Here is a 14510-nt window from a genome sequence, read left to right as displayed (position 1 = left end):
AGCTTCTCTCTCTAGTCATGGTGGCTTGCACACCCTCCCTATTTCCACAGCTGTGTTTCTGAGTGTATACGTGTGCTTGCTCACTCCACCTTACTTGGAGAGATGCCCTATCCCTAACCCCCTTCTCCTCTCCCTATGCACCATAAACTATTTTTTAAACAATAGCCAAGTTCAAACTTTTTCTAGTCCCATAAACACAGCTTTCCTTCCTAGAACCACATAAGTCAACAATCAGCATCACACAATTTAGTCATAAACATTCCTTAATCTTTGCCCGGAGAGCTTATTTTTCACCTACTGAATTTCTAAACTTGCCCCAAGGACAGATCACAGACTACTTATGGGGATACATTGTCACTTCTCATATTCTGTGTTCTGTAAATATTTTTAATAGAATAAGGGTACTCTGGCTCCCTCCTCCCCTTTGATTCCTTTAAACCCAACTGAATACTGGAGAACAGATCTTTATAGCTTGACCACAGCGAAAGAAAATCTTGGCCAGTGGAGAAGATTTCTCAATGTAAACATCTCTGTAACTCACTGATTATCTATTGGAACATGTGCTTCAAGTTGTTTTTCCAGAAGTGGTGATGAGATAAATAGCAATTCTTCCTTCTTGTTTCAGCCAGTCTTATGTTCAGAAGCAGTCAATTTATGATACGACTGTGCAGAGTTAAGGTAGTTTAGGGCCACAGATCAGCGTATCATTAACCAGCCTGTGAGGAGACTGCCTGCTTGGTCTTGGCCTCATTAGCACCCTGAGCAAACCAATAGGGCGCTGTCCAACACATCTAGATTACAACAAGCCAAAAGGATATTTGAACAAAATAATCCAAAAGTTCCAATGAATTTTTTTAGCATCTTCATTTTATTTTTTAGTTAATGATATAAAATATCTTACTATTACTAATAAAAATATTAATAATTGTGAAAGGAATACGTCAGAACTAGCTTCCTTATTTGTAGATCTTCATTCAGCATTTGGTGATACTGATGCTCTAAGGTCTGTGTTCAATTTATTTTGATACATTGTCTAATGACTGTCAGAACTGAAAAAACACCTTCACGTGGGCATAGAGACGCAAAAAGTGGAGTTGCCTGTACTTACTAAATCATTATACTTGTTTTTGTGTCTCATCTACCAATTACACAAAGAATGGTGCTGAAATTCAGCTAATATATTTACATCTTCCCTAGTATCAATTAACTATTCTTACAACTAATCAGAAAATGATAATTTTTTTTAAAAAATGGGTTAAAAACTCTGAAACAATTCACTTGGATGATTTTTAAGTAGGATAGAAAACTGTTTCCAAGTTTTTAAAGTTTGTAGATATACTTTTTAAAGAAAAAAACCTATCTGAACAAACAGTATTTTCTAAAAATCCTGAAATCTAAAAAAAAAAAAAAAGTATTGGGAAAAATTACTATTCTTCCAAGTGTTTTCTTTCCCAGCATACCTTCTAAGTTCTCCCTTCATATTTTTTTAAGATTTTATTTATTTATTTGACAGAGAGACAGAGATAGCGAAAGAGAGAGAGAGAGAGAGAGCAGGAGTGGGGAGGAGAGGGAGAAGCAGGCTCCCCGCTGAGTAGGGAGCCCAATAAGGGACTCCATCCCAGGACCCTGTAATCATGACTTGAGCGGAAGGCAGACACTTAACCAACTGAGCCACCCAGGGGCCCCAAAGCTCTCCCTTCATCTTAAGGGTGAAGCCTCAATGACTCACTAGGTGGCATTAAAAACTAACAACTAAAAAGGTAAACGCAAGGGATGTCTGTTTTGGTTGATTCAAATTACACCTGAAATACATGAATTTACCTGCAAATGACTACACTTAGATTTTTACAAATCAAGATAAGCAAATAATCCTCTTATGATACATCAATAAACAATCTTGAGACCTTCACACATACACATGCAATTTTAGCATAAAGCACCAACACATCGGACACAGAATATTTTTCCTTATTTTTAGAAGTCTATTCTTTTCAAAGCGTATCTTTCACAACCACAAGGAGCAAAAGTGATAACATAAGAAAACAAAAAAAATACACTGAAGTTAAGGGTAAAACTAGTCAAAAGCAGGATTCAGTAAGAACTCTTGGGATTGCACCTGTCATTTCCCACCATGGGCATCTCTGGCTGGAGAATTTTTAAAAACAGAACAGAACAAAACAAAACCTACTCTGTACAGAACCATGTGAAGAAATTCACTTTCCTCACCCAGGTCAGATGTTTACAAAAAAGAGGTGCACTAGGAGCAGGCCATATCAAAATCACTTCTGATTTGATCCCACAGTTCTACTTAGACATCAACTGATTAACCAAACAGGGAACATCAGAAAAAAAATGGTGTTGTCAAAGGAAACAAAATGCTGGTAAAATACTATGAGCAATTGTTTTATTTTACCTGTTTAAATTGTTAAGCAACCAGAGGAAAAGGCTGCAGTGATTTTACTTGCCACCTACCATTCAGAGCTAAGAGCTTCAGGAGCACTGAGTATGGCCAATAATCATGTGAGGAAATAAGGCAAGAATGGACACCACAAAAAGGGAAGTAATTTGCTAGGTAGCCTATAATTAGCCTCTGAATCTTACAGTAGAGAATATTATTGAGGCAAATAGCTTAGGAAGATTTAAAAAGGGATTAGTCATTCACATGAATGAATAAGCCCAGAATTTAGTTACCTGAGCCAGAGGGGGAAAAAAGGCACATCATAAAAGCTATCTAAACCCTCTGTTTCAGGGTATGCAGAACCTCAATCCAGGAGAGATTTCGGAGAAAAATATATATGCTACTGGAAATTTAGAAATCATTAACCAAATGATAAAATTACCCAATCAAACTAGAATATCACAAACAATAAATATCCAACGGTGGGCCAATTTAACAAAGATTTACTAGGGTGGTCAATTCTAAGGTGTCATTAGAAATAATATTATTTCTGTATAGGAAGAGCCTGACCTACAAAAAATATGTTACAATATATTACATCAACTGTCTTTACTCAGAAAGATACTTAACTTTTTCAAATAATAATTTAACCATTCCTGAAGCTAAAATTTTGATACAATGGAAAGGAAATTATATTATATAGGATAATTTTAACTGGGGTTAATAATCAGAATAAGTTGAAACTGATCCTGATCTTGAGATATTTCCATTACAATGGAATTATCTAAAACATTTAATTTTAAAAGAGAATGTCTTCTACGCAAGTTTTGCTTAAAACGAAATAAAGCTTTATTATTAAGTTATTCAAGAATAAAGCATGAAATCACAACACCAAAACATATTAATCAAAACAATGATATGAGTTGGAAATATTTAATGAAATGATAGATAAGACATTAAATCTTTTTTAAAAAAACAAATTAAACTTCAGGCTTAAAAGATTTACTACCTAAATTAACAACATTTTTGATTTTTGTTTGAAGCAAGGTGATGGTTTAAAAATTCTTTGACACTTACACAAAAAAAGCTGGGGGTCTAAGTTCTTTCCTCTCGAATCTGGGTAGGCCTGTGACTGCTTTGCCAAGTGACATGGAGTGACTTCCAGAGTTAGCGCAGAAAAGACCATGCAGCTTGCTCCCAGCTGCCTTGAGACACGGGCTCCAGGGGATGCCAGCCTCCACGTCGGAAGCCTGCTGCCCTGAGACTAGCATGTTGGCAAGGCCACGTGTAGACACTCCCGTAGATAGCCCCAGCTGAGCTCCCTGACAGCGGCCAGCTTCAGTGGCCAGCCACGTGAGTGAGCTGACATCTGCCTACAACTGCACGAGAATCCCCAAGTGTGAACTGACCAGCTGAGCCCTTCACAAATTTCTGACTGATATATCATGATCAAAATAAAATGGTTGTCTTCAGTCCCTAGGTTCTGGAGGAATTTGTTAAGCAGGGGACATAGAAACCAGAAAAGGATCTGTAATTAAAGAAGTACCTCTGTGATAGATGGGATGTCAGGATAGACTCAGGCCATAGCATGCCACTGCACTCAAAGTTTAAACATACCATGGAGTAAGATACCAAAAATTCAGGTTCAAATAGTTACCTTATTTTTCCACCAACCCACATATATTATAATTTACTTTCAATCATTCATTCAGCCTTTTAACAAATATTTATTGAGCACCCACTGTATCCTGGGCTCTGTGCTAAGTGCTAGTTGTAAACATAGCTCACAGAATAGGGGTGTTGGGGGCAGAAAATTAACCAAACATCAAATCATCACTTATACATATAATTACAAAAGGGGATTAAAATACAATGGCAGCAGAGGGAAAAGGACTCTAAAAGCATTAACAGCAGACTGATTCAGTCTGGAGATTTAAGGAAGGCTGAGCTCTGAAGGACAAGGAGAAATTCACTCGCTGCAGGGAGAAGGGGAGGGGGGAGCTGGAAGGGAGAAGACACTTGATGGGCAGAGCAGAGGCAAAACCTCAGCAGCAGTGTTATGAACTGGAAGAGCAATGGGAAGGAAGCTCTTCCAGGTTTTTAAGCAAGATAATGAAATACCGAGAGTTCATTTTAAAATATCATTTTAGCTATCTATTGCAATATTTCATATATTGACACAAGCCTCCAGTGTATTAATTATTTATGGAGTAAATAAATAAGTCCACTCCACAGATATTCATTTCATGCCTCCAACATGCCAAGATCTAAGAAATTAATCAGCAAAAAAGACTACATACATCAAGCTTTACAGTCTAATGGAACATAGAACAGGAAATGGGCAATTTAAATGCAGTAAAATAAGAATCTTACCATAAGTACAGAGGGTTGTCAAATATTGAAACGATGCTTAATCCAGATAGAAGGAGTCCAGAAGAATCCCCAAAGGAAGAGATGTCTAAGCTGAGACTAGAAGAATCAGTAAGTGTGAAAGGTAAACAGAATTGGGGGAATAAGGAAAAAAGTGGATCCCCCCTAAGACAGAATCTCATGTCATTAAAGGTAAAGGCTCATAATTAAGAGAGTCACAGAGTGTTCAAGGAACAAAACGAAGTTTTACATGGGTGTAGGCTTAGGGGGGACTGGTAAACAGGAGTTTAAGCACTCAAGGCACATGTAAACTCTGTTTAGATTCTGTTCTAAAAGCAAGAGGCAGGCACTGAAAGGCTAACAAGGGGAGTGCCAAGACCAGTAGCACATCTTATAAAAACCCTCTGGCTATAGTGTGGAGAACAGATTGGAAGCAGTCAAGATTGGAGCACTGGGACCAAGTGAGAAGCTTCTACTGGAATCCAGGACAGAAGTGGTGGAGGCCTCAGCAGAGAAATGTCAGGAGAAATGGAGAAAAGTAGAAAAAAGGATAAAAATATTTTTAGGAAGTAAAATTGAGAGGACTTGATGATTAATTAGGCGTGAGAGGTGAGGGAGAGGAAGAACTCAATGATGCTCCCAAGTTTCTGACCTGGTACAACTGATGGAAAAGGGGAACCCTGAAGGAGGAGCAGGGTTTCCAGGGTGAGGGAAGGAAGATGAGAAAAGGGAGACGTAGTTTTGAGAAGTTTAAGGTGGCCGTGGGTGGGACATGCAAGTGGAAATGTGCAGGAGAGAGACGGCTATATGGTGCTGAAGGTGAGTAGACTGATCCGGGCTAGAGCCGGGCTAGATTTGGAAAATCAAGAGCACACAGGTGTTACTTGAAAGAGTGGATGAGCTCATTCGACTAAGAGTAGATAGTGTGACAGAGAGGGGTTAGGATAGGATGAGGCAGACACCAACATTAAAAGATGGTAATACAAGAGAAAGCTCAAATGGAAGCAAAAGGAATGGCCAGAGAGCTAGGAAGAAAACAGGTGAGTATGTTGCCGTTAAGACTTGACAGTAAGTCAAATTACAGCTTTTCTTAACTCAATTTCTCTTGATTTTCTTACATGAACATAAGACTAGGTTTGGTAGGAATCCATCTCTGGACCTGGGCAAGAGTCCTCCACTTCCTCAAAACATGTAATTAAGTTTCTTCCCCTTCTTGGACTAGAAGCCTTGTGATTTTGTACAATACAGATATAAATTTAAAGGAAAAATAAAGCAAATACATTTAGGTTACAAATAAGATAATAAACGTAAATAATGTAAAAAGGTCATGGGTTGTAGAGCCAAATGGACCTGAATTTAAATCCCACTTCCACCATTTCTCAGCTATGTGATTTAAGGCAAGTTATTCAATCTCTCTAACCTTGAGTTTTACTGTATAGCATTCCACTACCTGCAGCAGAGAAATGGAGCTGTTCCTATTTTCTCAAACACACTCTAATCAGAAAGCCAACCCCACCAGGGCCAATGAAAACAGTACTGTTCATGGTTGCAAATAACCTCCTTGTCGGGGAAATCAGTGGTCAATTTCAACCCTCATCCTGCTGAAATTATCAGAAGCATTAGACAAAGATGATGACTCCTTCCTTTTTAAAGCACCATATTGGTTTGCTTCTGGGTAACCACTCTACCTTGGTTCTCTTCTTGCCCAACTGGCCCACTCCCTTTTAGAATCCTTCCTGGTTCTTTCACATGTCTGGGGTTTCATATCAGTCTGTGCCCAGACTCAGCCCTCCTTCTCTATCTACTATCACTCCCCAGGTGACCTCATCTAGTCTCATGGCTTTAAATATCATCTACATGCCCCGAATGTTCAAATGTATATCTTTTGCTCAGATCTCTCCTCTGAATTCCAGACGCCAAATGCGTACTCAACACCCCTTCATGAATGTCTAAACAGCTTTTCAAACTTAGCACGAACTCCTAATTCTCCCTAAACCTAGTCTTCCTACAGTATTCCTCATTGTATTAAATGGCAACCCCATTCTTCTAATTGCTTTGGCTCAAAACCTGAGTCATCCTTGGCTCTTTTTCTCTCGTCCCACACTCAATCATCAGCAAATTCTATCAGCTCTATTTTCACAATATATTCAAAATTCAACCAGCTCCAGTCATATTCACCTCTATCACCCTACTCTGAACTATACCATCTCTCTGGATTACTACCATAGTCTTCTGACTTTTTAACTTCCACTCTTGACTCCTATAGAATATTCCCTACAAGAGCCACAGTAAATCTCTTTAAAAGGTTAAGTTATACGTGGTTAGCTCAAAATCTTCTTAGACAGTCTTATCTCACTCAAAGGAAAGGCAAATTCTCTATGGTCTGACCAGCTATCCCACTTCTGCTGTTTTTTCTTATCACTCCCATCCCATTCCCTATGCTTCAGCCACATGGACCCCTTTCCCATTCCTGAACCACCCCCAAGCATGTCCCGGTCTCTGGAACTTTATACTATTTCCTCAAATATCCTCATGGTTTGTTCCCTTACTGCCATCATGAAGATCTCTACTCAGAGGCCACCTTGTAAAACTCTCCCTAACGACTATCCCCCCCAATTGTAAATATATGAAGAACGAACTCCTCCCCACTATTTCTTATCACCCTTCTATTGTCTCTTTCCCCATAGCCCTTATTATCCCCTAATATACTAAATTATTTATTTTATTGTCTCTCTCCCCCAGCCTAGTTTATAAAGTCCATGAAGCCAGGAACTTTATCTGTTTTAGTTCTCTGAATCCCCATCACCTACAACAGTGCCTGGTATATAATAGGTATTCAACATATAAGTGACTTAAAATTAAATAATAAAATATGTATAAGGTACTTAAAACACAGATGTTCAATAAATGGTTGTTCTTATTATTTGTGGAAACTTAAAAACTCAAGGGTAATTACCCCAAAATTGATGTGGCAAATAGTACTGATAAAGCGGAAAGAGAATGACATACTTCAGGAATTATTTCCTGTAGGCACTGAATTTTTATTTTAAGACATAATTTGATTTGGGAATGTTCATTTAGTTTATCATGTGAAACTCCTCTGACAAAGTGAATGTGAACAAAATAAAGGAATTTTAAAATATTATAAATTTAAAGATTTGCCATAATGTCATGAATGATCCAAAACAAATTTAGGAAAATTATGTTTTCTTTTAAGTAAAGGTAATAAATATTTTGGAAGGAGCAAGCTATTTAATAATATTCTATTTCCAACAATTAGAGCTCTAAGAAATATGTATATTAAGAAATAAATAATGGATGAATTTATTACTCTAGATTAAACATAATAGGAGGAATTATAATGTGTTTACTAAATGGTAAGCAGGTGTTCCAGAATTGGTTTAATAAAATCCAAAAAGTAAGAAGAGAAAAAGGGACCCACAGTCATCTGGAAACTTAAAAGCTTATTTATACCACCAGATAAAGCTGGGAAAAAATACTGCGCATAATTTAAAAGTCTCTAAGATGGCTCCTTGAGGGAATTTAATGCATTTATAGAGTATCTCATGGCCTACTGGTACCCAAGAGATGTTTGTTATATGCATAAATGGTACACTAATACATGAATACATTAATTATAAGAAATTACCACTCAGGTGTCTGTCGACAGTGCCCATGACGAACTCTTAATAAAAAGCTGGGAGCTTAAGTCCTAATGCTCTTCTTTTTCTCTCTCTCACATCAGCAATAAGGAAGAGCCTTCCAGTATAAAAGCTGAGCTCTACTCTAGAAAGTAAAAAATAAATAAATAAATAAAAAATCACCACTCTAAAGGTTTCAACTGACGCCTTGGGTAAGTAGTACTACCCGTCATGTTATTTGAGATCTCTGAGGCAGTGGAGGACAATGCCGGTGTCTCTTCACAGCCTCGTCCCCAGACAGCTGGAAGAGACGGGAAGGGAAACACCCAGGCAGCACACAGACTAGGCCCTGCTGGCGCACGGCGCAGGCTCAACAGGATATTCCTCTGCAGAAGGCAAATGCCAGTTACAACCAGATTTTGAAAGGTAAAAGAAAAAAGAGATTACTACAGAGAAATGAAGACGTTATTAGAGACATATTATTAAGGAGAAGAGAGAAATAAGAAGCAAGTTGTAAAAGCAAATGTGATCGTACCCTTCGAATCCACGTGTGAGCACACACACACAAATTCTGCGAACAAAAACCCGAGTTTACATAGGCCTCAACCCCCACTTTTTGAATGTGTAGAGTGAGTTAACAGATTTCAGTCTCATTATTCTTCACATTTTCAGGACTATCAAAATCACACCTGGCATGACAGGATCTGTAAATTCACCTGTGTGAAGGTAGCTGCGTTCAAACTCCATCTTGAACACGTTAGTTTCTAAAAATATACAGGCTGGTTTAAGATTTAAAGGGAAAAAAAGTAGGTTACACTTGTAACCGTAAAGGTCTGCATGACTCAGAGTTTAATAATAGGATACATAAGATGTCACCCTTAGGTCACTGATTCTAGGGTGACTATAGTCGACTGCCATTTTAAGACATTACCATCTAGCAGCTGTTTTGTTCACAATCTGTAGAAGAAATGTGTTGCTTGTCTCTATTAATACTCATTTGACAGGTGTATACATTCCAACTTACATGCATCTGCCAGCTGGGAGCACTTTGAAGCAGAGTGATGAAAGTCACGACAGCTGGTACCTTTAGACAGTCCCTTGTATGCCCAATCCTCTCCATTATCTAAAGAGCTGATTATTAATACTTCATATTATAACAGATTTTCCTGTCTAAAACCCAAATCACAGAGGAAAGATATCAATGGAGGATTTCTGAAATAAGCACCATACCATTCTCTGAAACAAAGAAGGCAACAATCTTTCCTCCTAGGAAGATGTGGTAGAGGCCAAACCAGCTGAGAAGGTCAATATTTACAATGGCTCAGTGACCTGCAGGAGACTACAGGCATCCCCGGGACTGTGTGCTTTAGCCAGAGGTCACTGGGAAATACTGCGAAAATGTGTATGTCGACAATTCACGTACCCAGGCAATATAGAGTACTGTAGCTTCCACTCTGTCCTAGTGCTCTCGAGACTCTGAGTCAACACCTACGTAGTGCCGAAGATTATAATTCATCAGCTCACCCCTTCACCATGGCAAGTGAAAAGTGGATGGTACATACAGCACATTAAAGTCATTCCACTAAGCAGGGTTTCCGGCAGCCGCGATGACTGGAGAAGAATTATGTTCTGAAAATTAAAACTATTATTTCTAAAGCACAGTAGGGAGGTATTTAAGTCACAGGCTAATCTGCTTTTTCCGTACTGAAATAGTGCCCACATCTACCCATCGGCCTTTGTTACATATTCAGCCCATGGTGGCACTCACGGAAATAAGACATCATCTAAAAATCAGTGTTCTTACCTTCCAAGCTCGTGCCTCCCTTCAAGGAACTCAGCATCTCCTTTTAGAAGAACATTAATTTAACCAGGCAATAGTCCAACTCAGATTTAGTATGAATTTTTAATGTTTGTATAAAATGCTTAATAGAGGCTCTCCTTTATTTTCTTAAATGACACAAATTCAAAAAAATGGTGGAAAATGTCACTAATAACTTTTTATTTCAAGTATATCATTTTATTTTTAAAGGCCTTATGAACCTTGCAAGCTCAGGCTTAACAGATTTTAGCCTGTCAAACCAGAGAAAGCTTATAAAATGGGAAGAAAAGCACTCACTGTGCCCTTTTGATCTGGCTCAGTAAGGCAACGAAACAACTCTGTAGTTTGATTTTGTTTGTTAGAACTGGTATGTCATTGCAGATCATGGCCTGCAACTCTATTTCACTGATGAGGAAATGAAGGCATAGAGAGGTTAAGTGACCTTGGAAACACAGACCCTTTGAGTAGAAGGATCTTAGAATTAATATAGACCAGAAATATTACAACCACAGGCCTGCATTATTCATCTGAGGAAAAAAAAATGCCATTTTCATATAAGCTAAAAGTTTGTCTAAAAATATCTTTAATTCTAAGTTTAATAACAAACTTAGCAGACCTATTCTTTTTGTCTGTTTTAAGACTTTGCCTTTTATCTTAAACATGAAGAAGCTCAGAGTAGAATTTAATGCCCAAGCAGACTACCACTGTCTGGCCATGGTTACCAGGGATAATCTCATCCTCTCTGTCACTCAGCTCTTCCTAAATTCGATAACTACTAGTTCAGCATCTGTTCTATATCCAACAGCATTCTAGGTGCTAAAGATATAGCAGTGAATAAATCATGTGAAAATTCCTGTCTTCAGGGAAATAAATTTTTTAAGTATAATAGAGTATGTTAACACTATGAAGAAAATAAAAAGCAGAAAAGGAGATCGGAGTGTGGAGTGAGGCTAAACTTTAAAAAGAGTGGTCAGTAAAGGCCATTTGGATGACATTTGCATAGAGATCCAAAGAGAGAAGGGGGAGGAGTTAGCAAGCAAAGGGAATGGTATCTTGGGGGATATTCCAGGCACAAGGAACAACAAATACAAAAGCCCTGAGGTAGGAGTATGCCTGGCCTGCATGACTCATATTTTTCTTGTTTATTATTTTTAATAAAGTATGTTTTTCTTTATTGAAAGTTCTGTCCAATACTTTGGAAAAAAATCAGGGTCATTCATACAATATAATTACTACAGACAAACTTCAGACTCACTTCAGAGGAGTTTTTAGTGGTTATGTATTATGATGACACCGCAAGCACCCTGCCACCCTCTACTCCCCATTCCTTCTCTTTTCCACTAGAGACCCAAATATTGACTTTCCAAAACTAACTTATGGAGATTAAAAAAAAAAAAAATCTGCTTTGGGGAAAGGGCCTACCTCAAGGAAATCAAACTGCAACGCAGAATACCCCGACCCATAGGGACTGCCTCCCTTGAACTTCTAAACCCACTGCATTTGTACCCAGCCTTTAAGGATTGGGACTCTATTGACATCTCATTACATGCTACCTTGTATTGTTCTTGGGTACACATCTCCTCTCCTAGTGACTTCCTTGGAGCAGGGCCCATATTTTGGGAATGTCTGAATCCCACCACAGGGATCTGCACACAGACGACACTAATATCTGTTTGCCGGTGATGTCATAGAAACTACCACAATGAGAGCAGACATTCCTCCTGTTTTAAGTATCTGTTTGTGGATAAAGCATAAAAGAGACATCAGTCTCTTACAGGCGTTTGGATAATCTCAACCATCTTGGCCAAGTTACTGTTTGTGTAACATTCCATTCTGTCGAAGTTTCCCTCTGCATTTTCGGTCGGGCGCAGTACACACTTTCAGTCTAGACACCAGCATGGATTACCCACCAAACACAGAGGAACCGCACCGTGTGGCATCCCGTTCAGTTCACTTCAGCCAATGTTACGGGAAAGGGACTGGACAGAAAACTATGAAACACCAGCCACTGCCCGTACAGTCTGGCAAAACAAACAAATACATCAGGAACAACTTCCGTGCATGCAAGACACGCAGAAGTATTTGGAAAGTATATAAGCAGTGTGGCCCGGAGGGTGAGATAAGACTTTACAAAAAAAAAAAAATGCTGACACCTGAACAGCCAGGGTTTTGAAAGATGAATAGGCCTAGGACAGTCAAACACCAGATCAAAGGGCATTCTAGATTGTGCACAACACTGACAGAAACGTAAGAGACTGCAAACGCTGGAGGAACTCATTCACCATCAGTGAAGGAAAGCTAGTCTGTTGCACTCCTAAGCTTTCCAAGAAAAAAACAAGCTTTCAAATAGGAGCTGAGGAAGAAAGTTTCACCACTGCTTGTTTTGTTAAACCTCTTAGCCTTGCTTTGCTTTGTTTTGCTCTGTTTTGTTCCCTCTTAAAGAAATAAAGTAGTGTGCTGGCATAAAACTTCAGTGAGGAAAAGCACTTCAACTTTACTGTGGAAGAAGAAAACTGCTAAGTGGGCAAGGGCCAAGGAATGAATAAATGAATGAATGAATAAATGAATGAATGAAAACATAAATAAAACTTTTCTGGAATATATAAATGGAGCAAAATTAAACATTCAGTCATCATGGACCTGAAATATTAATTCCAACCCTTCTCCTCACCAACTCAATAGGAATTTACAGTATTTGGTGCCCACTATTTGTTAGTTTCCAGAAGACAGGCTCACGAGGCGCTCTCATTGCCCTCCTTTTTGAGCAAGCTCTTGCTTGCAGTTCAGTAAAAGAAAGAAGCAGAGGACAATTCACTGCAGCCCGTTCCCTCCACGGGTTGCCCACTAAAGCCTGAAGCTCGTGCAGAGTTAAATTCCAGTCAAGTTAGCCAGTGAGGTCAACACGCTTAAATAATATTACAACGACAAACAACTGTGAGATGTGAGAAACTGTCGGACAGAGGCCCTAGGTAAGAGTGTCTCATCACCTCTTCCTGTGAGCTGGGAGCGGGCGAGCTGGACTGCCTCGCCAGGGATTTGAAACGCTGAATGGGGAACGAAAGAGGGGGCAGAAGGGGGAAAGTTACCTGGGAGCTCAGGTAGACTTTGAGGCACTCCTCGCACACGGCCTTCTTGCAGCAGGGCAAGGGCTTGATGGGCTTGTCTTCCAGGCACACCCGGCACATCAGCACCATGAGGGGCACATAGGGATCCCCTACCCCACCCAGATCAGAGTAGGGTGGAGCTCCCAACAGGCTGGGCACGGAGAACGGCTCGGGCGCCAGGTAGAACTCCAGCTCGATGCTGCCGCCGTCGGGGGACAGGGGGTCTGTTGGGAGGGACAGCCGGGGGCTGGGGAAGGAGGAGGGGGTGCTGGGAGCGTTCGTCACCGGCGGAGCCCGAGGTGAAGACACGGGGGGCGAGAGCTGCTCCGCGGTGGGGGCCTCGGGCAGGTCATTCTCCACGCAGAACACGGAGCAAAAAACTTGCCTCTTGGCGGGGATTGGGCGCCGCTGACCCAGCACGTCCAGGACCAGTTCGTCCGCGGCCCCGACGCGGGTCCTGGGCTCCGGCTCCTCGCCTGGGGACGCGTCCTGCCGTTCATCCCCTCCCTCGTTTCGGTCCCCAGCTTCCTCCTCCTCTTCCAGCTGCTGCTGCAAAGTCTGTGGGTTGAGGGGCCCGGTAAGTGCCAGTCCCGCGGGCTGCCCGGGCGCTCGGCTCCTCCCGTCCGGGCCCCACCGGCTCCTCTCGGGCTCCGGGGCGCTCGTGTCCGCGCAGCCCGAGTCGCTTCCGCAGCCACCGCCGCTCGGCTCCGCGGGGGCGGCGCGCGGCCCGGGATCCCCGGCGCTGTCCCCCCGCGGCCTCGGGGGCTCGGGGTGGCCCGTGGCGCCGCCAGCGGGGGCCCGCGCCTCCTGGGGCCCGCCGCCGCTCACCGTGCTCTGCTCCTCGCCCATAGCCGCCCGCGGCCCGCGCCGCCGCTGCCCATCCAGCCGCCGGGACCCCCACCCGGCGCCGGCGGGCAGCGGGGGCAGCGGCTCGGCTCGACTCGCGGCTCCGCTTCTGCTTCCGGGTCCCTCCTCCGGGGCTGGGACTCCCCGAGCTCCCTCCGGGGAGCCCGTGCTCCCGGGCCGCGGCAGGCGGGGAGCCCGGCCCGGTCCGCTGCTCCTCCTCCTCGTCCTCCGGCGCGGCCGGGGACCGCCTCGGGGGCGCCGAGGGCCGCTCGCTCCGGGCGCGGGCGCGCCCGCCCCTCATGCAGGTCGGGGCGGTGCCGGGGCCCCCGCGA

The 14510-nt window shown here is 41.9% G+C and overlaps 1 protein-coding gene across 1 annotated transcript in view; it reads right to left on the bottom strand.

Annotated features, from left to right (window-relative positions):
- Positions 1-14181, bottom strand: part of RNF217 (ring finger protein 217) — a 119722-nt gene extending 105541 nt beyond the window's left edge. Inside the window, exon 1 of the mRNA XM_008691246.2 lies at positions 13315-14181. Coding sequence (XP_008689468.2) covers positions 13315-14181 — 867 coding nt within the window. The remainder of the gene's footprint in view (positions 1-13314) is intronic.
- Positions 14182-14510: the final 329 nt, after the last annotated feature.

The sequence above is a fragment of the Ursus maritimus genome, unplaced genomic scaffold (genome assembly GCF_017311325.1).
Source record: "Ursus maritimus isolate PB19 unplaced genomic scaffold, ASM1731132v1 scaffold_13, whole genome shotgun sequence".
NCBI classification, from domain to species: Eukaryota; Metazoa; Chordata; class Mammalia; order Carnivora; family Ursidae; genus Ursus; species Ursus maritimus.
This window is presented reverse-complemented; position numbering and strand designations above follow the sequence as displayed.